Source organism: Telopea speciosissima, chromosome 1 (assembly GCF_018873765.1).
Source record: "Telopea speciosissima isolate NSW1024214 ecotype Mountain lineage chromosome 1, Tspe_v1, whole genome shotgun sequence".
Lineage (NCBI taxonomy): Eukaryota > Viridiplantae > Streptophyta > Magnoliopsida > Proteales > Proteaceae > Telopea > Telopea speciosissima.
In genome coordinates this window covers 74,196,954-74,222,622 of record NC_057916.1, presented here as the reverse complement: position 1 = coordinate 74,222,622, position 25,669 = coordinate 74,196,954, and the positions used below count along the sequence as shown (strand labels likewise).

At 39.8% G+C, this 25,669-nt stretch overlaps 1 protein-coding gene across 1 annotated transcript in view; it reads left to right on the top strand.

Annotated features, from left to right (window-relative positions):
- Positions 1 to 25,669, top strand: part of LOC122666302 (brefeldin A-inhibited guanine nucleotide-exchange protein 2-like) — a 46,149-nt gene that overhangs the window by 4,799 nt on the left and 15,681 nt on the right. Inside the window, exons 2-10 of the mRNA XM_043862531.1 lie at positions 10,526 to 10,843; positions 11,011 to 11,353; positions 11,483 to 11,905; positions 12,042 to 12,337; positions 12,611 to 12,884; positions 13,685 to 14,190; positions 14,300 to 14,621; positions 22,783 to 23,164; positions 23,297 to 23,979. Of these exons, the coding sequence (XP_043718466.1) occupies positions 10,526 to 10,843; positions 11,011 to 11,353; positions 11,483 to 11,905; positions 12,042 to 12,337; positions 12,611 to 12,884; positions 13,685 to 14,190; positions 14,300 to 14,621; positions 22,783 to 23,164; positions 23,297 to 23,979 (3,547 nt within the window). The remainder of the gene's footprint in view (positions 1 to 10,525; positions 10,844 to 11,010; positions 11,354 to 11,482; positions 11,906 to 12,041; positions 12,338 to 12,610; positions 12,885 to 13,684; positions 14,191 to 14,299; positions 14,622 to 22,782; positions 23,165 to 23,296; positions 23,980 to 25,669) is intronic.

Below are 25,669 nucleotides of genomic sequence, written 5' to 3'. Positions count from 1 at the left end.
TTGGGGTTTAGATCACTACCCTAGGGCGACCAAAATTCTAGATTCCTGTCACCAACAAACCCTCCTGTTGAGAGCTCTTGACCTGAGCTCGAACCTGGTCTGATAGATTCCGCCAGGTCTGATTTCAGTGAAATTTAATTCATTTCTGGTTGCTGATTTGGGTGATGGTTGGTTGGGATTCAGAAGTTAGTAGCATAGGACCATAAGCCTGAAATTTCGTTCTGATTGGAGTCCACATGAGGGAGAGCTCTCACCAGAATTGACAACGGTTCTTCGCTGTTCTGTTAGAATTGTGAGGAACTGTGGAAGAAGAAGAAGTTGAGTCTTCTTATTTACACTTAAGACCATTCTTTCCTATAATATCTACAGCCCCCTGATTTATAACTTCTAATTCTGTTTTATTCATTCTCTATATGAATTCCCATAATTATCCTCCTTTTGAACTTAATTCCTAATTTGTCCCCTAGTTGGTTTATTTTATTTTAAGGGTCTGGACTGTTCCTGTTAAAAAATTATTTGTCGAAACCGCTTCCTCTAAAAGGCTGACCTTGTAGGAAAGAGAGGAAACAATATGTATATCATACAGGAGCTTTTAACACAGTAGACTATCCAAAGGGGGACACGGGTGAATAAATGATTTTTTAACACCTGCCCGCTCTCAGGGGGATTCGATACCGTGACCCCTACCTGCTTTGATACCATGTCGAAACCGCTTCCTCTAAAAGGCTGACCTTGTAGGAAAGAGAGGAAACAATATGTATATCATACAAGAGCTTTTAACACGGTAGACTATCCAAAGGGGGACACGGGTGAATAAATGATTTTTTCCCTACATATCTCATACCTTTGATATTTACCCATACCACCTTTGGAACCTTCTGGTAAATTACAATTTTGCCATTCCTTCCTTTTTTTAATTACCCATAACACTTTTAGAAAATTCTGAAATATTATGTTTTTGCCCTATCTTTTACATTATCTCTGTTATGTCCACGTGTACTACACGTGAGGGGGGGATTATGTACAGTACACCTGTAGACATTGTAGAAGCAGAACTTGCAGGAACACTTGGTGCAAAGCATAGAAGATTAGAGTTTTCACCATTGCCAATGGGTATCTACTTTGTTATTGGGTTGAGTTTGCCGTAAGGGGGAGATCGAAGTATTGAAATATTGAAGATATTTGGTTGTTGCCTATTTGAGGACTTTCGATTGGGTTGATACGTTTTTTCATTGCTGATTCGGTTTGTTTTCGCTACTTGCTGCTCTAGTTATTTCACTTCAAGATTTTAAGTCACTATGACAATCTGAGATTCATCACTGGATAGCTATTGAAGATCGTTAAAAGCTGCCTTTTTTAGAAGACATTCCAGTCCCAGTTTGCTGAACATGTCTGTCCCAGTTTTTTAAGATCTATTTTTTCAAGTTCTTGAAGGTTTATTTGGGAGCTGCATTCATATGTCAAGCTGGATTTTGCTTCACCTTAGTTTTTTTTCCCCATTATGTTCAAGTTGGGCATTAGTACCTTGTATGCGCCAACTTGAGGGGGAGTGTTAGCATTATTTGGAGTTCTTTTTTCTTTAGTTCAAGCTGAATGTTCTTTCTTTACTTATTTGTATAATCCAGCTTGAGGGGGAATGTTGGAATATGTAATCCAGAATACTGTGGGCGTATTCTGGTCCTTTTGGGGTTAGTTTATTTTATGTTATTAGGTACAGTCGGCAATGTGGGTTTTAGTCCCACGTCGCCTAGTTTAGTCTATTTGTAATTTCCCCTCTATTATAAATAGAGGGGCTTACCTATCAATTAATTAATTCAAGTATTTTACAATTTCAAAAAAAAAAAAAAAAAAATGTAGAAACCGCTTCCTCTAAAAGGCCGACCTTGTAGGAAAGGGAGGAAACAATATGTATATCATACAGGAGCTCTAACACGGCAGACTATCCAAAGGGGGACACGGGTGGATAAAATAATTCAACACCTTTCCGCTCCCAGGGGGATTTGATACCGTGACCCCTGCCTGCTTTAATACCATGTTGGAACCGCTTCCTCTAAAAGGCCGACCTTGTAGGAAAGGGAGGAAACAATATGTATATCATACAGGAGCTCTAACACGGCGGACTTTTCAAAGGGGGACACGGGTGGATAAATAATTTTTTAACACCTGCCCGCTCCCAGGGGGATTCGATACCGTGACCCCTGCCTGCTTTAATACCATGTTGGAACCGCTTCCTCTAAAAGGCCGACCTTGTAGGAAAGGGAGGAAACAATATGTATATCATACAGGAGCTCTAACACGGCAGACTATCCAAAGGGGGACACGGGTGGATAAAATAATTCAACACCTTCCCGCTCCCAGGGGGATTCGATACCGTGACCCCTGCCTGCTTTAATACCATGTTGGAACCGCTTCCTCTAAAAGGCCGACCTTGTAGGAAAGGGAGGAAACAATATGTATATCATACAGGAGCTCTAACACGGCGGACTATCCAAAGGGGGACACGGGTGGATAAATAATTTTTTAACAGTTCGATATATTACAAATTGGGGTTTCCGGACCCTGGATTGCATCAGGGGCCATTGCTTAAAGCAATTGTAAAAGGTTTGGGCTGCCAGGGCAAACGCTCGACTTTTAGTCTTGAGGGCGGCCACTTTGTGCAAAAATGGCAAAGGTTAGGACTGACTCCAAACTCACCCCTTCCAGGACCCTGCATAGGCGGGACATGCACTGGATAATGGCCCTTATTGTTTATTTTGGATTACTTCTTAAATAGAAGTTGCAATGGCACCCTTGGGAGTAATTGGATTCTCTTTTTTAATTTTGGAATTTGATACTGGTCATTAATGGTATTGTGGTTATCCCACAGAAAATGAATCCTTATTGACTAAAATACCGTTAACGACCAGTATAACAACAACAACTCAGCCTTTTCCCAACTAAATGGGGTTGGCTACATGGATCCTTGCCCTCCTATTAGCTGTATTCGATGTCATACTTGATACAAGGCCTAAGCTATGCATGTCTTTCCTCACCACTTCTCCTAAGGTCATTTTAGGTTTGTGATGAATGTTGTCTAAACACCTTTGTGAGCCTAGTTGATGAAGTAGTTGGTAGTGTAGGCGGTGCCGCGGTTGTGTAGCTGACATCCAGGCCTTCCCTTCCTACTTTTTGAGGCAAACTTTACCTAGTGTTTGCTAGCCTTCCATAGCATTTTGTATTTTAAATATGAGAAACAAGCATATATACTCTAATAAAACACATGAATCCTAGCCTTGGTTATTTTGATTCATTTTGACATCTGGACATGTGAATCAAATTAATATATCTGTAACAAATATGACGTAGTGTAATAAATAAATACAGTAGAAGTGTTTTAGAAGTAAAAAATAGTCAGAGAGCATCTTTATTTATTTATTTATTTATTTTAATTCTTATATTACAAAAAAGGAAAAAAACTGTTGTATGGTGTGATGGTAGAAGTTCGTCTGCCAGCATGAAGAATCCAGTTTGAGTCTAAGGATGGTCACTTCGTCCAAAAAATGCAGAAGGCTATGATGACTGCCTCCAGTCCACCCCTTCTGGGGCCCTGTGAAACCATAGTACTATATCTCGCGATATATCGGTATCTCGGGCCTACCGAGATATCCGAAATATCCGAGATATCGCGAAATATGACCGAAATATTGCATTTTTTCTGCAATATTTCGGGGGTCCATCTCGGGGGGTATTTGGCCATATCTAGGCCTGAAACTTCATGGACAGCCTTATTTAAGCTTAATAAACACATTTAAACCATAAAATTGTAAAAATGTGAATTCAAATTGGTGTTTTGGGCTTGCACCCTTGATTGACATACGGTCGTCGACCCTAATGTATAAATAGTTAAATACACATAGATTAATGAAATCACAACTTAAGTTACAAATTACAAGTGCTAAACTGCTAATAGTAGTTGCTGTGCCTCCCTGGATCAATCCCACTCATGCCTCGCTAGAGTCGACGTCCATTGCTCTCTGTTTGAAGTACATATGTGGACCACGGTATAGAATAGGAGAAGAAACGAGTGTAGTCATCCACAAGTGTCACGTAAATGGAATCATCAACATACTGTAGGTAACCTATCCTAGGATATAAACTAGGGTTACCAATCGATCCATCAGTAAAGAAGATGATCCACTGTGATATGATGTTGGCGCGGCGCAGAGGCGATGGCATTGGCGCATGTATGGTCGTGAGGTTGGTAGCTAGGTCCGCTAGGGTATGCAAAGATGTTATCTATAAAAGATGATCCAAGATGTCCCTGGGACTGGGATCGTAGTCATAGTCCCCTACCCCACTAAATCGCCCATATGATGATGATCCATATCCATATCCACCGTAAGGTTGTGATGCACCGTAATCCGATGCCAATGGAGTGGCATGTGCGTCGAAAAGATGGGGCACGCCAATGTCCAGGTCGGTCCTCCCTCCCTATCACCCATACTCAAACCACCAACGAGCTAGATAGGTTATCAATGTCCATGTGATCGGTTGCAGTGTGTTTGTCGACCCCTACGCTTCCTGTTGTATGTATGCAGGGGGCCTCTCAAGGGTGGGGGTGCGGGGGCACGTGCTCCGTGGTCCGTATCTTGTGTGACATGATCAAACTGTGTTTCTCCAGTGAATCGGAGTGGCTCTACAGGTGCCGTATCCTGGGCCTCCTGGCCTACCACATAACGCTCTCGCATGCCGTCAAATTCTTTACCAGCATCACCACCACCAACATCACCACCACCAGAGATTACCACCACCAGCATCACCATCACCACCACCAGCATCACCATCATCACCATCATCACCATCATCATCATTTGAGGACTTAGACCAGTCTTCATCATCAGCAACATTGCCACCGTGGCCTGGAATGGTATGGGTGAGGCTTCCTTGCATGTATCCGACCCTCGTCGACCATATACTCGTCCACATCGGCACCAATCTCGGAAGCTATCATGGGGTCGGGCCTACCTCCCTCCTCATCCAACACTGGCTCACCTCTATCCTCACCCAATCCACATAGGGTCCTCATCGTCCGAGTCAACTTGAAAGATGTCGGCTAGATCAATGGTGCCCCTCTGTCCCTCATGTCCCATGCGTATGTGTTGCGGTTTCAGCCTCGAGTTGTAGTGCACATACACCATGTCGATAAACGTTGAGACCCCAATGCATTGCGCCTCTTGGAGTGGATGAGTGCAAAGGTACTCCGTCCTCTCACAACCAGGATGCGAAACATGTTTGGGCGAGGACTTTAATTGCTATTCTTCTTAAGTTTTCAGCCGATTCCCCATACAACACCCACCATTCAGCTGCATTACAATTTTACAACAAAAAAGACATGTGTCAAATGTTGTTTCAACTTTCAACTTTCAAATTTCAATACATATGTAATTTAAAACTTAAAAGAATTACTAGCATCACCACGTGCTCGCCTTGTATCGCACCTCGGTTCAAAACTTCCCAATGCATCCCTAAATACCTTGATCTACACCCATGTGGAAAATTAGTAAGTACTTCTTCACTACTTATTTGAAAGCATCAATAAGTTGAGTTTCCAAATGAACTCACTTTATTGTTGCAAATTGCTTGTAGTGCGCACCATCCGCTCCAACTTCTTCACTACTTGTTTCACAAGATCAATAAGTTGAGTTTCCAACCCAAGCCTATTGTTATATTGATACTTAGGGTTCAAGTAGTATGCTTGAAATATGACATATAGAATAGAGGTATTGTCAAATGCATAGGTAATTAGTAAATAATAATACTATGAATTAGTAAACATAAAACAAATTTACTCACCACCTTATGCGGTGGATGCATAAGTTGATTCTCCCAATGACATTTATGATATCTAAGAAGTGTTTGCTCTGCGAGGAGCCACACTATAGACACTATCTTTCATCAATTCTATTGCAAGATATAGGACTGGCATGGTTGGGCCCTTCGAGCGGAGTCGCAACATGTAGAACTTTAACTACGGCTCTAAAACTTTCACCACTTTACTTAGTTTGGTCCAAGTCCTCGGATGACATCGTTGTTTGTGCTTCCCTCCCATTTGCGCTTGGAACCCTTCCATTCAAACCACTCCTCGAAGCAAACATGCTTCTCAGCCCGGCTTTCTTTGTCTCAATGCTTTTGAGAGCAATGTAGTTGGTGGCAAATCTTGTGATGCCAGGCCTAACCAAGTCACCCCCACATTTTTCCCTCAATAGATTGAGTGCATAGGAGTGGTTGTATACAAAGTTGGTGACTTGTCTTGCACTTTCAACCACATGTTTCACCAACTTTAACTTTCCCATATCTTTTAGCATTAAGTCAATGCAATGGGTTGCCAAGGAGTCCAGAAGAGCCGGTACTTATTATTGTTCATCATCTTCTCACCGCCACTTGAAGTTACTTCCATTGTCGCTACAATCTGGACAACATTCTCAATACCCATATCTTTTTCCACTACTTCCTTTAACAATCTGTAAATATATTTTGCATCCTTTATCTCTTTGGATGCATCCACAGATTTGAGGAACACTGTCCTCCCATCACAATAAACCATGAAATTGATGATGGACTTTCTTGTAGGCCAAGTCCATTCATCTGCCATTATAGTCACCCCATATGTCTCCCACATATTCCTCATCTCACTAATGTACTCATCAATCTCACTCTTTTGTTGAGGTAGATAAACATTCATTACCTCATATGGGGTGGGGCCCTTGAATCCTGGGCCAGCCTCTGCAATGGTATCTATCATGGTATCATAATGGGGGCCTTGTGCAGTGTTAGCTGGGATGGTATGGCATAGCATTCACTTAGCTATTGATTCTTTAACCAATCCCTTCATCCCCTTCCATGCTCCTTTGATTCTGGGTTGACTGCTTCCTTTCTTCTTATGCAATTTAGGATCGGAAGTTGATGGTGGACTGAATCTGGTAGAGGTGTTGGGGCTGCCCTCACACTTTGTGATCTTTTAAAAGGATTCAAAGTTCTAGGACCTCCGAAGCTGCGCTCCTCCACTACCCCCTACTCTTTGTCTCTGCTGATCATCTTGAAAACTTACTCTACTCCTTGAAACAGTCCGCCTAAAATCCCTAGCCTCCTCTGCTGTTTGTATGTCATCAGGTACTGCAATGTCATCATCATCAGAGGCGGAGTCATCATCATCATCATCATCATTATCATTGTATCGTCTTCCTCCTTCCATCGAACTCCTCACTGTATCCTCAAGTTGTTCTCTTATCCTATGCTTGTCAGCCTTCCTCTTCTTTCTTCCCCTCAAACTATCACCAATCTCCCTGGCTACTTCAGTGGGGACCATATGACAACCTACAACATCTTTAGATCCTCCAGTCAGTTGTTGTTTAAGTCTACTGGACCCACCTCTCATAAATTGCATGTGACAATAGTTACATATAGATTTTCTCTTATCCCCATTAATGGGAGTACCATGTAACCATGCAATGTTACCCCTATGCTGGCTGGCTGGTCTCTCTTGTTCCCTCTGTTCTCTTTGTTCCCTCCGCCCCCTTTGTTGACTACTTTCCCCTACCTTTTGCTTGCCCTTCGCACGTTGTCTATCACGATCCGCGATAATGATACTTGTTTACTGCAATGTAAGTAACACAAATAATTAAAAAACTTAATGTAGATGCACTTCAATTGACACTTTTAGATTACTAATACACTTGTATAGTTATTTAATATTTTTCCCCTAACCCTTATATTTTTCACATAATTAAAACCAATTTTTTATATATAATGTTAATATAAGTATTGACCTAACACAACAAAACCAAAAATTAGTAAACATAATATACATGTAATGCATCTCAAAACATATAGAAATAACTTTCATATTTTTTCATTATTTTTTAAACTTAAAACTCATATTTTTTCTTATTTATTTCTGTTTTTTTAATTTTTTATATATTTTTCTTAATTTTCGAAAATTAAAAGAATTATTTAAGAGCAGAAAAATAAATCCGACACTGTGAAGCCGTAGATCGGCCATTGGTGTCTAACATATATTTAATTCATTACCATCTAAGTCATATTACCCCTAATTATTTCCTATTTTAGTTGTAGGAAAATGAATTTTTAAAACCAGAAAAAAAATAAAAAAATACATATGGGAAAAAAATTTCGACACCGTGAGGCTGTAGATCGGCCTCCGGTGTCTAACATATATTAATATCAACAACATCCAACAACATTTGTACAAAGTTTTTTTAAAAAGAATAGTTTTAGAGAAATAGAATTTACCTTAAATAATGAAAATAGGCTTGGATGATGAGCTTAGATGACCCTCCGACGTCTTCCCGGCGACAAGGAGCTTCAACAATGCTTGGATGAGGCTTGGAAGGGAGGAAGAAAAGCAAAAAATGAGGAAGAAGAGAGAAAATTTAATTTTCAGCAGCTCTCGGTCGAAATATCGACCAAGAGCTGCGAAATATGGAATTATAAGGCCCTTAGTGTGACACTATTTGTCACTCTTACAATATCTCGCGATATATCGTGAGATCCACGATATATCGTCGATATATCACGATATATCGTCGATATATCACGATATATCTTCGATATATCACGATATATCGACGAGATATTGTATTTTTTTGTTTCGGAAGTGTTTCGTATCTCGGACATGTCGAGATTCACGAAATATGGCGATATATCGCCGATATATCGCGAGATTTTATACCATGTGTGAAACTAGGATTTGCACCAGGGTATGTCTTATTTTATTACAATATTTTTTTTAATAATTTCACACCAATATTATATAAATATAGTACAACAGATGGCCACCGAGGTATATGCCTTGTTGCCTATACTTGTGTGAGGATGCCAAGACAAGTGTCAAGTTAGGCATTGCCTTGGTGCACATCACTTTGGTTCCTTTTGATTATCTGATTGCCAAGGCTTGCTGTTCACAACATTATTACAATTCAATTCGAGAAGTGTTTCTCTAAAAAAGAAAAAAAAAAGAAAAAAGGAAAAGGTTAGAAATGGCTTTTTTAGAGACTTTAAATAAAATTTTACCTTTTGTCTGAGTTCTGTGGCATTCTAGGGCTGCATGTTATTTCTGCAAAGTATCGTGAACTTTGCAGTTTATTTGAGGTATACTTTATTGTAATCACTGCGACCAGAATCTGGTTCGGAATGATTTTCTTAGATACTTAAAATATAATTTTACTTTTTGTCTGAAGTTGGCTGCATGTTATGTCTGCAAAGTATTGTGAACTTGGTAATTTATTTGAGGTATACTTTATTATAATCACTGAGACCTGAATTTGGTTCCTGGAACAACATGGTGGTCCACTCGACTGATCTGTTTGGTAATTTTGTTTCGATCTGAATTTCAATATTAATTACCTTAACTTGTTTCAACCAGTGTGTACTATAATCCTGTGAAGTTGATTGCATTTGGATTTTTTCCCATCTCTCAACTTGTTTGCCTGTTGATTATTGTTTTGGAGGCTGCTGCTTCTGCCAGGAACAACAACAACAAACAAGAAACTCAGCCTTATGGCCCCTATCCCAACTAAATGGGGTGGGCTATGTGGATCCTTGCAAAATAAAGTCGGGAAAACTGACTGAAAGTAAAAGGGGTGAAGAAATGCAGAGATGAAAAGTGAGAAATTAGAAATGTAAGTAAGAGTAAAGAGGCACAGCCCAGGAAGTAAGGAAAATCTCAGCTAAATGGGGTTGTCAACATGGATTCTTGACCTCCAATAGGCTCTATCCGAGGTCATAATTGGTACAAGGCCCAGACTACGCATGTCATTCCTTGTAACCTCTCTTATGGTCATTTTAGGCCTGCCCCTAGCTCTTTTAGCTCTTCCTGCTGTCTGCCAGGAAGGAAACCCTTAATTATTGTGGAACAGAATATTTTATTGGTTGTTGGCTTCTCTGGCTCATAACCCACAGTTATAATAAGTTCTTGACAAGCATACTACATTTTTGAGCTTTGTAAGGCATTTTAGTTATACATAAATCACTTTTACATAAGCTTTACTGAACAACATTCTGTTAGTTATCTTACTTTAAGGTTTTGTCTACCTTATGGGCGGCTGCAGCCCATCTCTTCCAGAAAGACAGAGGGTGTTATTAATGTGTACTTGTCTTGGTTGATTAATTCAATTTGGTCTTCGATGACTCTGGAATCTGCATTTGGTGCATCTGTTAGTTTTGGAGAAGTATATCGTGCTTCCCTCTTACTAACTAGGACATGGTCCATGCTTCTCTACTTTGCTTGCTAATTATATGGTCCATAGTTTTCTTTTTTAAAGAATTTATATAGTTCAATGGTTTCAGTCCAAAATACACTGTTGACATTTCCTTTCATTCTTTTTTCTGCTAAGTTTTTATTTTATCCGTGCTTTTTTTGCTTTCCACAGCTTCTTGGCAACTTAACAAGTTTGTATTCATCTTTGGTAGTTTTCTTTGTTGTGATTCATGTTCTGATAAGTTGTCTACTTTACTTGATATGGCACAGGTTCTTGGGTGCTATTAAGCAATATTTGTGTTTGTCATTGTTGAAAAACAGTGGTTCCACACTTATGATTGTTTTCCAGCTTTCATGCTCCATTTTTATCAGTCTGGTATCAAGATTTAGAGCTGGATTGAAGGCAGAGATTGGAGTGTTCTTTCCTATGATTGTTCTCAGAGTTTTGGAAAATGTTGCTCAGCCTAATTTCCAGCAGAAGATGATAGTGCTTCGGTTTCTGGAGAAATTATGTGTTGATTCACAGATTTTGGTAGATATTTTCATTAATTACGACTGTGATGTCAACTCGTCTAACATATTTGAGAGGTAAGTTCATTATGTTCCAGCCCTTTGTTGTTTATAAGATACAAGGTTTGACAGTTAAACGCTTTCTCTTTTGGCAGCAGACCTCACGGCCATATCGCTCTATAATCCCCTAAGGTCCTGAGTGTTTTCATCTCATTCTTTTTCTTTTTATTTTTTGGTCCTGACAGGATGGTCAATGGACTTCTAAAAACTGCTCAAGGTGTCAGCCCTGGTGCAGTCACTACCTTACAGCCAGCTCAGGATGCCACCATGAAACTTGATGCTATGAAGTGCTTGGTGGCAGTTTTGAGATCAATGGGAGATTGGATGAACAAACAGTTGCGCATTCCAGACCCTCGTTCTCCTATGAAATTAGGAGCAGCTGAAAATCCTGAAACCGGAGCCCTTCCTATGGAAAATGGGAATGGGGATGAGCCTGCTGAAGCATCGGATTCTCATTCTGAGACCTCCAGTGAAGTTTCAGATGTGTCCTCTATTGAACAGCGCCGGGCTTACAAGCTTGAACTTCAGGTAGATAGTTTTATGATGTATTAATGGTCACATTACAATCTCTGCACCATTTATGGTCACATTGCAATCTCTGGGCCATTTTTCATCATTGCTGCATTCTGTGGGATCTAATATAAAATCTCATGGCAGGAAGGTATTTCCCTTTTTAATCGAAAACCTAGAAAGGGAATTGAGTTCCTTATCAATGCAAAGAAGGTAGGTGACTCACCGGAGGAGATTGCAGCTTTCCTTAAAAATGCATCTGGCTTGAACAAGACTTTGATCGGTGATTATCTAGGAGAGAGAGAAGACTTACCACTAAAAGTAATGCATTCATATGTGGATTCATTTGAGTTTCAAAGGATGGAATTTGATGAGGCAATCAGGTCCTTTCTGCAAGGCTTTAGGTTGCCGGGCGAAGCACAGAAAATTGATCGAATCATGGAAAAGTTTGCTCAGCGTTATTGCAAATGTAATCCAAAAGCTTTCATTAGTGCAGATACAGCATATGTCCTTGCATACTCTGTTATAATGCTCAACACTGATGCTCATAACCCTATGGTCAAGAACAAGGTGGGTTCTCTAAATTTCGGGGGGAATGAATTGGATGCTTGTAACGTAATGTTGAAACTCTCTCTCTCTCTTGTTAAGAAATTCTTTGAATATTGTCATCACATTGAAAATTTTGTTATATGACCCGGTAATGCAGATGTCAGCTGATGATTTCATAAGGAACAATCGTGGCATAGATGATGGAAAAGATCTACCTGAAGAGTACTTGAGATCCTTGTTTGAACGTATTTCAAGGAATGAGATTAAAATGAAAGAAGAAGATGATTTGGCTCCTCAACAGAAGCAGGCTATGAATTCAAACAAACTTTTAGGCTTGGACAGTATTTTGAATATTGTTATCCGTAAGCGAGGAGCAGAAACACATATGGAGACCAGTGATGATCTCATGAGGCACATGCAAGAGCAATTTAAGGAAAAAGCTCGTAAATCTGAGTAAGCTAGACAACCTTCTCCAATGCTCTAGGTGCACAATTTCTTTGTAGGAGGTCTCTGAGATAGCCTTATAATTTACAATCTTCTAAAGACATGGTTTATTTCTAGATACCTTAATAGCCCTATCATATTTTTTGCAATCCTTTATTTGTGTGGTTGTAATATTCTCTGCCTGTTTAGAGCTAAGTTGAAGATATGGTTTCATCTTATGAAGAAAACATGAAGCTTCTTTAGACTGTCTTCGTGATCTGGATAGCCTTTACCAATTTGCAGGTCAGTTTATTATGCTGCAACAGATGTAGTAATCTTGAGATTCATGATTGAGGTCTGCTGGGCTCCTATGCTGGCTGCCTTCAGTGTTCCACTGGACCAAAGTGGTGACGAAGTAGTAATTGCCCAGTGTCTTGAAGGCTTCCGTTATGCAATCCATGTTACTGCAGTGATGTCAATGAAGACCCACAGGGATGCTTTTCTTACTTCACTGGCGAAGTTCACTTCCCTCCACTCAGCTGCTGATATGAAGCAGAAAAACATTGATGCAATCAAGGTTGGTGCTTAATTTTATATTGCTTTAGACCAATTGTGAAATTCACAAGAAACTGGTTTCTACTTGATCTGCCTTACTGGTAGAGAATTCTATTGTGTTTTACTTTTGGTGATGCAAAAGGCAGTTGCTTCTGGTAGGCAGTAGGACTAGACTCTGAATCTCTGATTGACTAAGGATTTTCAGAGAGTTCGGAGCTTGATCCACCTTATCGTCTTGGCAAGGTTTGGCAATGAGTAGTATTAGTAGAAAATCTTATAGGTCTTGCATGGTAATGTCTGCTTGCATCAGTTTCTGTTGTTTACTCAACCTTTTTTCCTTTATGGGGAGGATGGACTTTGTGTGTTTGGAAAACAGTGGTTGAATATGAGGATGTTATTTGAAGGGAGCAATCGGATTTTAGGAAATTGAAAAGCAATGATGAGAACAATAAGGTAATTCACGAACAAAATAAATGAACATGGATCTATCAAAAAAAAAAAAAAAAAAAAAAAAAGGTAGAAAAGATGGGTAGAGTAGAGCCTGCTACTATCTTCCTAATAAGTTCTCTATGAATGCTCTTTCAAGCATTGAAAGCATCACACTTTTGAAATAGATAACCGGTATCTAAAAAAAAAGCAAAAATATCGTCTAATGAGATTGAAAATAAAAAGCATTATATTCTCATCTAATGACATCGTGTGCTGCAGCTGTTGTTTTTAAAGTTACCACTTTGTGAAGGCTTCATTTTGTCTAACTGAACTTTCAGAAAGTTATTTGCTTTATTTGATGTTGTGATTTGGCATTTTATTTGCATTCTACAGGCAATTCTTATCATTGCAGATGAAGATGGGAATTACTTACAAGAAGCTTGGGAGCATATTTTGACATGTGTTTCACGGTTTGAGCATTTACATCTCTTGGGGGAGGGTGTTCCTCCAGATGCTACATTTTTTGCAACTACTCAGAACGAGGGAGAAAAATCAAGACAAGCCAAATCAACCATCCTTCCTGTTCTGAAGAAAAAGGGACCTGGGCGAAATCAATTTGGAGCTGCAGCTGGCAGAAGGGGTTCATATGATAGTGCTGGTGTTGGTGGTCATGCCTCTGGAGTAGTTACATCTGAACAGATGAGCAATTTAGTGTCCAACCTAAACATGTTGGAGCAAGTTGGAAGTTCTGAAATGAATCGCATATTCACAAGAAGTCAGAGATTGAATAGTGAGGCAATAGTTGATTTTGTTAAAGCCCTTTGCAAGGTTTCTATTGAAGAATTGCGATCTTCATCTGATCCAAGGGTTTTCAGCCTTACAAAGATTGTTGAGATTGCGTAAGAATCTTCCCTGATCTACATCTTTGTCTTTGATTGAGTTTTTATTGGTCTTTGTCTTTGTTATCAAATAACTGTTTACTCTTCCTGTGGTGTTTCTTTCCTTCAGGCATTATAACATGAATCGTATCAGGCTTGTGTGGTCAGGCATCTGGCATGTGCTTTCGGATTTCTTCGTAACTATTGGCTGCTCTGAAAACCTGTCGATTGCAATTTTTGCAATGGACTCCTTGCGTCAGTTAGCAATGAAATTCTTAGATCGAGAAGAATTGGCTAATTATAACTTCCAGAATGAGTTTATGAAGCCATTTGTCATTGTTATGCGCAAGAGTAGTGCTGTTGAAATAAGAGAATTGATTATCAGATGCGTCTCTCAAATGGTTTTATCTCGTGTCAATAATGTCAAGTCGGGATGGAAAAGCATGTTCATGGTATTGTTTTCCACCTGGTCTCATTCCTTTTGTTGCTTTTATATGGCATGGAAACCAATGTACTTTTCTTTGGGGGCCGGGTTAATGTAATATTGAATTAAAGGGTTAAAACAGTACTAGACAGAATCAAAGCAGAGGAACAAACAACCAGATTTGGGTGGTAGATATAACAGAATCAAAAGGTCAGATCAGGCTGAAAACCTGGTCGAGTTCTCCTTTTAAGGGGGTAATCTTTGCTGAAAATCTCAGCTTGTTCCAATGATTGGATCCGAGTTTATGGGGATTTCTAGTGACACTAGGATAGGATTAAAACTGTCAAACTAAAATTCAGGTTAACAATCAGGCTGCAGAATCTTGAACCCAATTAAAATCTGAAGTTATGATATCAAAAGCAGATAAAATAGATCAATGGATGCTGTAATATGGGTACAAGGGTAGAATTGTCCATTAGGGTTTATTAGTGTTGCCCTAGGGGCATTATTGTACTTGTACCTCACATCATTCTATTATAAATAAAGCTGGGCTGGTGCCTCATAGACAAGCTCAATTCCCCAAAACCATCATGGTATCAGAGCTAGGATCAACATTGGGATACTAACCCTAATGCCGTTACACACCAAACCCTAAAACCACCACTGCCGCCACTCTCTCTCTCTATTTTTTCACTGCCAACCACCACCGCCCTCCCTTTCTCGATTTATACCGCCAACCACCGCCACCCTACCTTTCTCAGTTTTACCGCTAGCACCTACTGCCGCCCTCTCTCTTTCTCTTGACCTCTCGCTCACACCGACTCTCTCGCCTCTCCTTTCTTTTCTATTCACCCTTGGTGGCGAGTGTTTTTTCCCACCAAGGGTCTATTACCCCGATATGGCCACACAGATTTGAAGATTTCGGCTATTTTCTCCTTGTGTTGGGATTTATTTTTGTGACCATATTTGATCAGCAGCAATGTTCGACATCTCCACCACATCCATTGGACAGGAAGGGGTCATTTAGTGCAACTTTACTTCGTTCCCTATTAGCTCCATCAAATTAGATGGGAGCAACTACTTGATGTGGTCTCGTTCGTGTTTTCTTGCTATTGGTTCCCATGGCTTTTCTGGCTACCATACAGGAGAGTCTGTCAAGCCTTTTATTGCTAGTCCTTTTCAGAAAAATGGGATACTGACAACTGTCTTGTCATGTCATATCTCATCAATTCCATGGATCCTACCATTGCTCGGGGATATCTTTTCTCGACACCGCAGCTAAGTTCTGGAAGGCTGCCAAGGATACCTACTCTCCGGTTTGCAATGATGCCCAATGTTATGTGAAACAATGCAGACCTGCAATTGTGATCAGTAGAGAAGAAGAGGGGAGAAGATGGAGAAGGAGAAGAGAAGAGGAAGATGGAGACGAGAGATCGATTGGGAGAGCAAGGAAACCTCCCTCACGATTCTAATTAATTGAATCGTGAGGAGAGGCAATATTATTTATAATGACTTTACCACATTACAAGAGTAAATACCCAAACTACCCTTAGTACAGAAAATAAACTAGAAATATAAATAAGATATAAATCAAACCAAACACCCCCAGACTACTAATTCTAATTGACATCCTTAACATTATGAACTACGAAGCAGACTCATTATACCAAACAAAAAGAGATGTCCTTATCCCAGTACTACTCTACCCTGCGAGGTATGTGGCAAGAGTTGGATTTCTATGGTAATTTTGCTGCTATCTGTGATACAAATGCAACTGCATCAAAAAATGGGAGGACAAGCTTCGCGTATATGACTTTCTTGTAGGCCTTAATATTGGGTTTGATCAGATTCGGGCTCATGTCTTGAATCGTGATCCCTTCCCATCTCTTGAGTAGGCTTATGCCATGCTACAGTCAGAAGAGAGTCGTCGCACTACTATGCTCCATCGTGTGACACTAGAACGGTTAGCTCTTTACTCTAGCTTGGGTACTCTATCTCGTGGTACTAGTGATAATTCTGCACCTGATAGAACACCTATGAAGTATGATTGTTGTGGGAAGAAACCCCATACCAAAGATAGATGCTGGAAGTTGCATGGGCGTCCTTCCAATTTGATGATGCTCCTACAGATTCATCCCTCTTTTTGAAGGAGTTATTGACTCTGTGTCGTCTGATGTCCAGGCTAGAGCCTTCCTCTTTATCAACGCTATCTGCCGCTTCTGCCACATCTCTGCCAGTGATCTTTGATCCATCTCTTGCTCATTCAGGTATTTCTTTCGGTGGCCATTATGCCTCAGTTGTATCCATTTTACTAGTTAATCGACTTAGGTGCCACCGATCATATGATGGGGTCTTCAAATCATTTTTTTTCTTCAATATTTTCTCTTGTCAGGTAACAACAAAGTCCGTGTTGCTGATGGTTCCCTCTCCTCTGTTTCGGGAAAGGGCTCCATCAAGTGTTCTTCTTTGTTATCTCTTTCCTCTGTTCTACATGTCCCTATATTTTTTAATAATCTTCTTTCTATTAGCAGTCTCATGGACTTGGAAACGGGACGTATAATTGGCAGTGGTAAGGTGGTTGGTGGTCTAGAATTGCTTGATAGCTCTCCATTAGCTTTGACTACTGCGTCATCTCTCCTTGGTTCGTCTACTTTTGCATTATCGGAGTTACACAGGTGACATTGTCGTTTGGGTCACCCTCCTCTAGGCACATTATCTGAGCTTTTCCTAGATTTAATTAAGCATTGTAATCCAAACAGTTTCTTTTGTGATGCTTGCATTTCTGTCAAGCAAACTAGAGTTGCCTATCCTATTTTTGATAATAGAAGTTTGGTTCCTTTTGTATGATACACTCTGATGTGTGGGGCCTTGCCCGTTGTATGTCTATTTCTGGTTATCGGTGGTTTGTACATTCATTGATTGTTTTAGCCGAACTACTTGGATTGATCTCTTTTGTCACAAGAACGATGTGTTCCCATGCTTTTAGTCATTTCATAAGATGGTTCAGACTCAATTTGATGCTATGGTTAAAACCCTTCGGCCTTCGCATTGATAATGGCAAGGAGTACATTGACGGATCATTCCAGCTATATTTGTTTGATCATGGGATTATTTATCAGACTAGTTATGTTGACACTTCGACGCAGAACTGTGTAGCTGAACGCAAGAATCATCATCTCTTGGAAGTAGCCAAATCTCTTATGTTTGCCATGAACGTTCCTCCCCAGTATTGGAGTGATACAGTGCTTTTGGCAGCATTCCTTATCAATCGGATGTTGTCTCGTGTAGTCGTGTGTTGGCATCTCACTGCCCTATTGAGGTTTTCTTGGGTTCCTCCTTTGTTGTGCCACCTAGAGTTTTTGGATGTGTGGTCTTTGGTCATAATCATCATGTGCATGGCAAGTTTGATCCTAGAAGGCTCCAGTGTATTTTTCTTGGCTATTTTGCCACTTAGAAGGGATATAAATGTTATCATCATCCCTCACGTACGTTGTTTATCACCATGGATGTCATCTTTCATGAATCTGAGGCTTATTATCCATCTACTGCGCCTCTTTAGCGGGAGCCTTCTCCAAGGGAAGATGTGATAACTTCTCTGGATATGCCTACGGTGGAAGGTACTTCTATTGAACTTGAGGAGGGTGTGATAGGCCTGGAACAATAGCAACCTTCAGTCCAGGGGGAGCTACTCGAGGCGAGCATGACTGGACAAGAATAGGATCAGCTCACAGTCCAGAGAGAGCCTCCTCCTACTCCTCTGTTAAAAGTTTTTGTTTGTACTCCGAGTAAGAAGCAAGTTGATGCTACCACCACCATTGCACCTAGCCAACCGTCCTTACCGGGTCCATGTGCTTCAAAAGATCCCACTCCATCTGGTGAGTCTTCAGTGATCCTAGTCTTAACTGACTAGTTGCTGTTTGCAAACCCCGTAGAACTTGCACACAGTATCCCATTTATAACGTGGTTTCGTATGATTCTTGTTCTTCCTCCTTTTATACTTTGTCTCTTCGTTGTCCTCTGTTTCCATTCCTAACAACTGACAGGAAGCACTGACTCATTGAAGGTGGAAAGAGACAATGAATGAAGAGATGAGGGCTCTTGGGAAGAATGACACGTGGGGCTTGGTACATCTTCCTCCAGGAAAGAAACCTGTAGGCTGCAAGTGGGTTTTTGCAGTTAAATAGAAGGCAGATGGAACAATGGATAGATATAAAGCAAGGCTGGTTGCTAGAGGATTCACTTAGACATATGGAATCGACTATTAGGAAACCTTTGCTCTAGTAGCCAAAATGAACAATGTCCCGAGTTATCCTCTCATGTGCAGTTAACCTAGGATGGGATCTTCAGCAACTTGATGTCAAGAATGCCTTCCTCCATGGAGAACTTGAAGAGGTGTATATGGATATCCCTCGATTTGCTTAATAGGAAACCCGTGGCAGAGTTTGTAAGCTGAAATGGGCTTTTTATGGTCTAAAGCAGTCTCTAAGCGTGTGGTTTGGACGCTTTCATAAAGCCATGGTGTCCATTTATAGCTAAGACATATTTCAGAAGACATGTGACCACATTAAAGTCCTGATCATCTACATAGATGATATTGTAATTACTGGAAGCAGTGTTGATGAGATATCTCAACTAAAGACATACTTAGGAACAAAGTTTGAGATCAAGGACTTGGGTAAGCTACAATATTTCCTTGGCATAGAAGTTGCTCATTCAGCTCAAGGTATCATCTTCCTCTCCCAACGGAAATATACTTTTGATCTCTTATCAGATACTGAAATGTTGCACTGTAAATCAGCATATACTCCTTTAAAGCCTAATTCCCATCTTAAGGACAAGAATGGTGAACTAGTTGACAAAGGTAGCTATCGGAGGTTGGTTGGAAGACTAATATATCTATCCCACATTCGATTAGACATAGTTTTTGCTGTTAGTAGGGTTAGTCAGTATATGCATGATCCTCACTCAACACATCTGGAGGCAGTCCATGGTTTAAAGTATCGACCAATACAATACGATACGGACCGATACGTATCGGTATCGGTCGATAACGATACGATACATAACGATACGTCTCTTTTTTTTAAAAAAAAATGAACTGTCTCGAATTGTATCAAAATGTATCAACCGATACAGGCCGATACGATACGATACGGTATGACCGATACGTATCGATACCATCGATACATCCAGTAAAGGGTTCAGTGCGTGGTTGAATACGCATCGATATGTATCGATACATATCGGCCGATACGGCTCGATACATACCGATACATACCGATACGCACCGATACATATCGATACGTACCGATACCATCGATACATTCCATAAAAAAGCCATTTTCACTCATAGACTCGATACAATTCCTAATCTAACGAAAAAATGAAGAGAAACTCTCAACCAAGAGTCTAAAATCTTGCATTTAATCTTGGTTTTTCATACTTTTAAACTAAAAACGAATCAAGGAGTGCTACAACATCATCCTTTGCATCATCCAATACTCTTCATGGTTATACACGATTACAACATGTGAGAAACTTCATCTTTTATAACAATTTCAATTTAATGCACTTGTTTGGTTATACATTATTCACCATTTTAGGTTTTATGCATGACACTTATTATATATTGCTTATTTATATTGTTTTTTGTTCCAAAAGTATATTTCCATGTGTATCTTGACCATTTCTATGCGTACTTGTATTGTTCGATACGTATCTCCGAAACGATACGATACGTCTCTTAAAATCACCCGACCGATACGATACCCGATACCAATACTTTAAACCTTGAGGCAGTCTATGGGATTTTGAGATATTTAAAATCAGCTCCTGGGAAAGGTGTCATTTTCTCTCCTCACAGTCATTTGCGTATTGAGGCCTTTACTGATGCAGATTGGGCTGGTTGCCCAGATGATAGAAGGTCTGCCCAGGGTATTGCACTTTTCTTGGTGGTAACCTTGTTACTTGGCGTAGCAAGAAACAAGCTGTAGTTGCTCGGTCTAGTGCAGAAGCTGAATTTTGGGCTATGACCCATGGCATATGTGAACTTCTTTGGCTCCAAGGTCTTCTTCAGGATCTATGTGTCCCAGTTGAGCTGCCTATGCGTCTATACTGTGATAGTACATCAGGAATCAGCATTGCACTTAACCCAGTTTAGAAGATCAAACAAAGCAAGTAGAGATTGATCGTCACTTCATCAAGGAGAAGCTGAAACAAGGAGTTATTTGTGTTCGATTTGTTCAGTCAGATGCTCAGTTAACTCATGTATTTGCTAAGGGACTTGGTGTTAAGAGTTTTATTCCTATTGTTAGCAAGTTGGGCATGTTTGATATCTGTGCACCAACTTGAGGGGGAGTGTTCTAAAATGGGTACAAGAGTAGAATTGTCCATTAGGGTTTATTAGTGTTGCCCTAGAGGCATTATTGTACTTGTACCTCACAGAATTCTATTATAAATAAAGCTGGGCTGGTGTCTCATAGACATAAGCTCAATTCCCCAAAACCATCAATAGAGAATGAGTATTGATTTCAGCAATTCAAGACCATAGAACGAATCCTACTTGAAATAGGACTTCAACTAACAGTCAACAGATTGAAAGGAAACAATGTCAACAGCACAGTTCTGAAATCATAATCAAGACCAGCAATATAAAACTCTCAAAATCTAACAATCCCAGTAAGAGTAGGACTGCATTAATTAGCCTATAGATTCAGGATCTGAACACAGATTTTGACATTAGGCAAAATTGATTGTTGATTTCTGAAAACAGAATCTGAATAAGGTATGTAACTCACCTCTTATCGGCAATCGTAGTGGTGGTAGGATTGAGGTATTGCAGTCGCAGGCAACAGTAATGGCATAATTGCAGATCAGTAATCAATAGAACAATACCTTAAAGCACCCGGGCTTCCCGCTGCAAGGTGTTGGCTGGATCACACACCCGTCACACCTTGATGCACACAAGGGAAAACTCTCCACGAAAAAAAAAGAAGAACTTGAATGGCTAAATCATGGGCTAGAGAGAATTTCCCTTATGGGTCTTGTCCTCATTTATAAAACTACTAAAAGCCAAGTTTGAATCTGACTAGGAAACCCCTAGTCGATTCCTATTACAGATCACCATTCCCTTTAAAAGTCTAATTGGCCTTTAAAAGGATGTGGACCCAAACTTAAAGACTTGAAACAAGAAATAAAATATGGGAAAAAGGTCTCTACTTGGTGGTGTTTGCTATGCCATCTCACAGGGCTCTGTGAGATGGCGCCTCTGCCCCCTGGGTATATACCCAGGCATGCTCACCCATTGGCCTAAAAGCTTGTGTAGAGACCATGCGACCAAGTAGAGATCTCTTGCCCATAAAATATATAACTTAAATTGGATCAGACAAACCACCGGTTCAACCGGTCTAAAACGACTTAAAACATAAAAGAACAACTTAAAACAGGAAAATAAAAGGACTAAACACAAATTGGTCATGCTAGGCCTGGCCCTTCTTGGGTCTCCTGCTGTAGGTCTTCAGTTCTACATCAGGGGGGATGGGATTCTCCTTAATTCAACTCAACTAAGTCTTATCCCAAGTGTTCTCCATATACTTCGTAAATTCAATACCCTTGTTGTGGGCCATATGTCCTACCCAATCATAATATTTCGAGTTTTATCACTACCTTTTTTTTTTTTTTTGTTGGTGAAAGAGTTTTATCACTACCTATTGCTACATACTTTTCAACATTCTTCTGGTCCTTATCAAGGTTTAAAATCTCATTTCGTTTCGGTGTTTCAGTTTGACCGAAATTTCCGAGATACCGAAATATGGTATTTTTTGAGTTTTGCTTGGCCATTTGTGGGTGTAAAATGCCAAATGACGGAAATAACCGAAATTATCAAGTTTTCCGAAATTTCCGAAACGAGATGACTGAAATCGAAATATTGCATTTTTTCAATTCGAACTTGCGTTTCATTTTGACTCGACCGAAATACTCAAAATATTCGAGATTTCGACCGAGACGAAACAAGTTTTTGAACTACGGTCCATATTCCTATTCTTTTGCATAATTATATTCTTTAATTTATTCTAGCCTTCTTATTTATTCTTATTTACAGAATTTTTTCTGTTGTTTTTATCGTTGCATTGATAGAAATATATATACATGTATGCTTACTTTTCTTTTTCTTTTTATTTGTTTTCCAGGTTTTCACAACTGCAGCTTATGATGACCACAAGAACATTGTACTTTTGGCTTTTGAGATAATTGAGAAGATTGTGCGAGACTACTTCCCGTACATAACTGAAACAGAAACCACCACATTTACAGACTGTGTGAACTGCTTGATCGCATTTACAAATACTCGGTTCAACAAAGACATTAGTCTGAATGCAATTGCTTTTCTTCGGTTCTGTGCGGCCAAACTTGCAGAAGGGGATCTTGGTTCCTCGTCAAGGAATAAAGACAAGGATTGCTATGGGAAGATTGCTCCATTGTCCCCTCAAACAGGCAAAGATGGAAAACAAGATGGTGTGGAACTCGCTGATAAAGATGATCATATATATTTCTGGTTCCCATTGTTGGCTGGTAAGAGAAATTTATCTGCATTGGTGGTGTTGTGGAAAGCAATTTTTGGAGGCTTCATTTTGTCCTTCATTGCGTACGAGTAAACTGGATGCATATAATAATTAGCAGTAAGTTATCCTATTTTTGATGCAGGATTGTCAGAGCTGAGCTTTGACCCAAGGCCCGATATTAGACAAAGTGCCCTGCAAGTGCTCTTCGATACTCTGCGCAACCATGGTCATGTTTTCTCATTGCCATTGTGGGAACGTGTATTTGATTCAGTTCTTTTCCCCATATTTGACTATGTACGGCATGCGATTGATCCTTCTGGAGGAGACTCACAAGCGCTAGGACTTGAAGGTGATACAAATGAGCTAGATCAAGATGCATGGCTCTATGAAACATGCACACTGGCCCTCCAACTAGTTGTAGATCTCTTTATTAAATTTTATCACACTGTAAATCCACTCTTGATAAAAGTTCTGATGTTGCTGACAAGTTTCATTAAACGTCCCCACCAAAGCCTTGCTGGCATTGGCATTGCTGCATTTGTTCGTTTACTGAGTAATGCCGGAGATCTGTTTTCCGAAGAGAAGTGGCTAGAAGTGGTTTTGTCGTTGAAAGAAGCAGCTAATGCTACACTTCCGGATTTTTCACATGTTATTGATGAAAGGACTTTGGCTAGAAACCATGAAGATTCTTCGGCACAAAGAAATGGTGAGTCTGCTGAGTCTGTTACGCCTGGTGCTGATTTGCAGAGCTTGAGAGAACGCAATCTTTATTCTGTAATTTCTGATGCTAAATGCCGTGCTGCTGTTCAGCTTCTGTTGATTCAGGTATGCAATTATCTATGTGTTATTTTTTACATTTCTCACCTTCAGTTCTGGATTAACTATGATCTTTGTGCTTACACTGTTCAGTGTTTTCTTGAATATTTCCGTATGAATCATAATAGGGTTAAAAAAAAGCTTAAAATGTTGAAATCCAGTTCTTTTAGCCCTGTTCAGAAATAGAGATGTGCTAATATGATGATTTCTTTTAGAAGTTGCAAGAACTCTATATAAGTCATCTGGAAATTGTAGAAACATGCATGGTGTTTTGGGAAATGACAACCAAAGACAAATACAAGTGCATAAATTCTTATTTATTCCCTAAGCAATAGCTTGAAATAACTCAATAAGTAGGAAAAGCTGTTGAACGTCAGAGTTTAGCGTTGGCAGTGACGCGGTGGTATGTGGATTCTTCTAAATAGATCAAATATTCATGTTGGACATGCATTGCTTTCCCACACTGTATATAATTTTACAATCTTAATCTTCATTTCAGGCTTTTGCTCTATCACTTCTGGGTCCTTGTTTGTTCTACCTTTTAAGTTGATATACGAATGATTCAATTCACAGGAGATGCCATTAAGTTTCTCCCTTGAATTTAGATAAATGGATAATACAATTCACAAGAGATACCTTTTCTTGGTCTTACCAAGTTTCCTCTTTCTTTGGATGTTGCATAAATTGACTAATAACTCCAACGACAAAGGATATATCTGGGTGAGTGATAGTAAGATACATGAGTTTCCCAACCAATCTTCTATAATGGTGAACATTTGAAAAATCCTCATTCTCAATGGACCCAAGTTTTTGATGGGGATCCATAGAAGTATCTGCTGGCTTGGAAGCAAGGATTCCAGTGTCAGTCAGAAGGTCAAGCACATACTTCCTTTGAGATAAACTGACACCTTTCTTCCTTCTCAAAACTTCAATACCAAGAAAATACTTGAGAACGCCTAAGTCTTTCATCTGAAAACGTTGATGAAGATAAGATTTAACTTGAGCAATACCAGAAACATTGTTACCAGATATAATAATTTCATCCACATTGACTATCATCACCACCAATTTGTTGTTCTGACGACGAACAAAAACAGAATGGTCAGAATAACACTGTGAGAACCTAACCTGAGTGTCAATGGAGCTGAACTTATCGAACCATGCTCTTGGAGATTGTTTCAACACATAAATTGCCTTACGAAGCTTGCAAACTTTAGTAGAACTCTCCCCCTGAGCAACATACCGAGGTTGCTTCATATAAACCTCCTCTTGAAGATTACCATATAGAAAAGCATTTTTGATATCCATCCGAAATTAACAGCCAAAGAAATAAGAATACAAACTGAATTCAGGCGGGCAACAGGAGAGAAAGTCTCAAAGTAATCAATACCATATGTCTGAGTATAGCCTTTAGCAACCAATCGAGCCTTGAGCCACTCAACAAAATCATTTGGATTGTATTTAATAGTGTAAACCGACTGACACTTAACTAGATCCTTCCCAGCAGGTAGGGAAACCAGAGTCCAAGTATTTCTAGATAAGGTAACAGGTAGTAAGGACAACATCACACCAAAATCGTTTGGGGACATTCATGTGGAGTATAATGGACCGGGCAACTTCTAGTAAGTGTCAATTTTTGCGTTCGGTGGCTCCATTTTGTTGTGGAGTGTATGAGCAATTAGTTTGATGAATAATACCA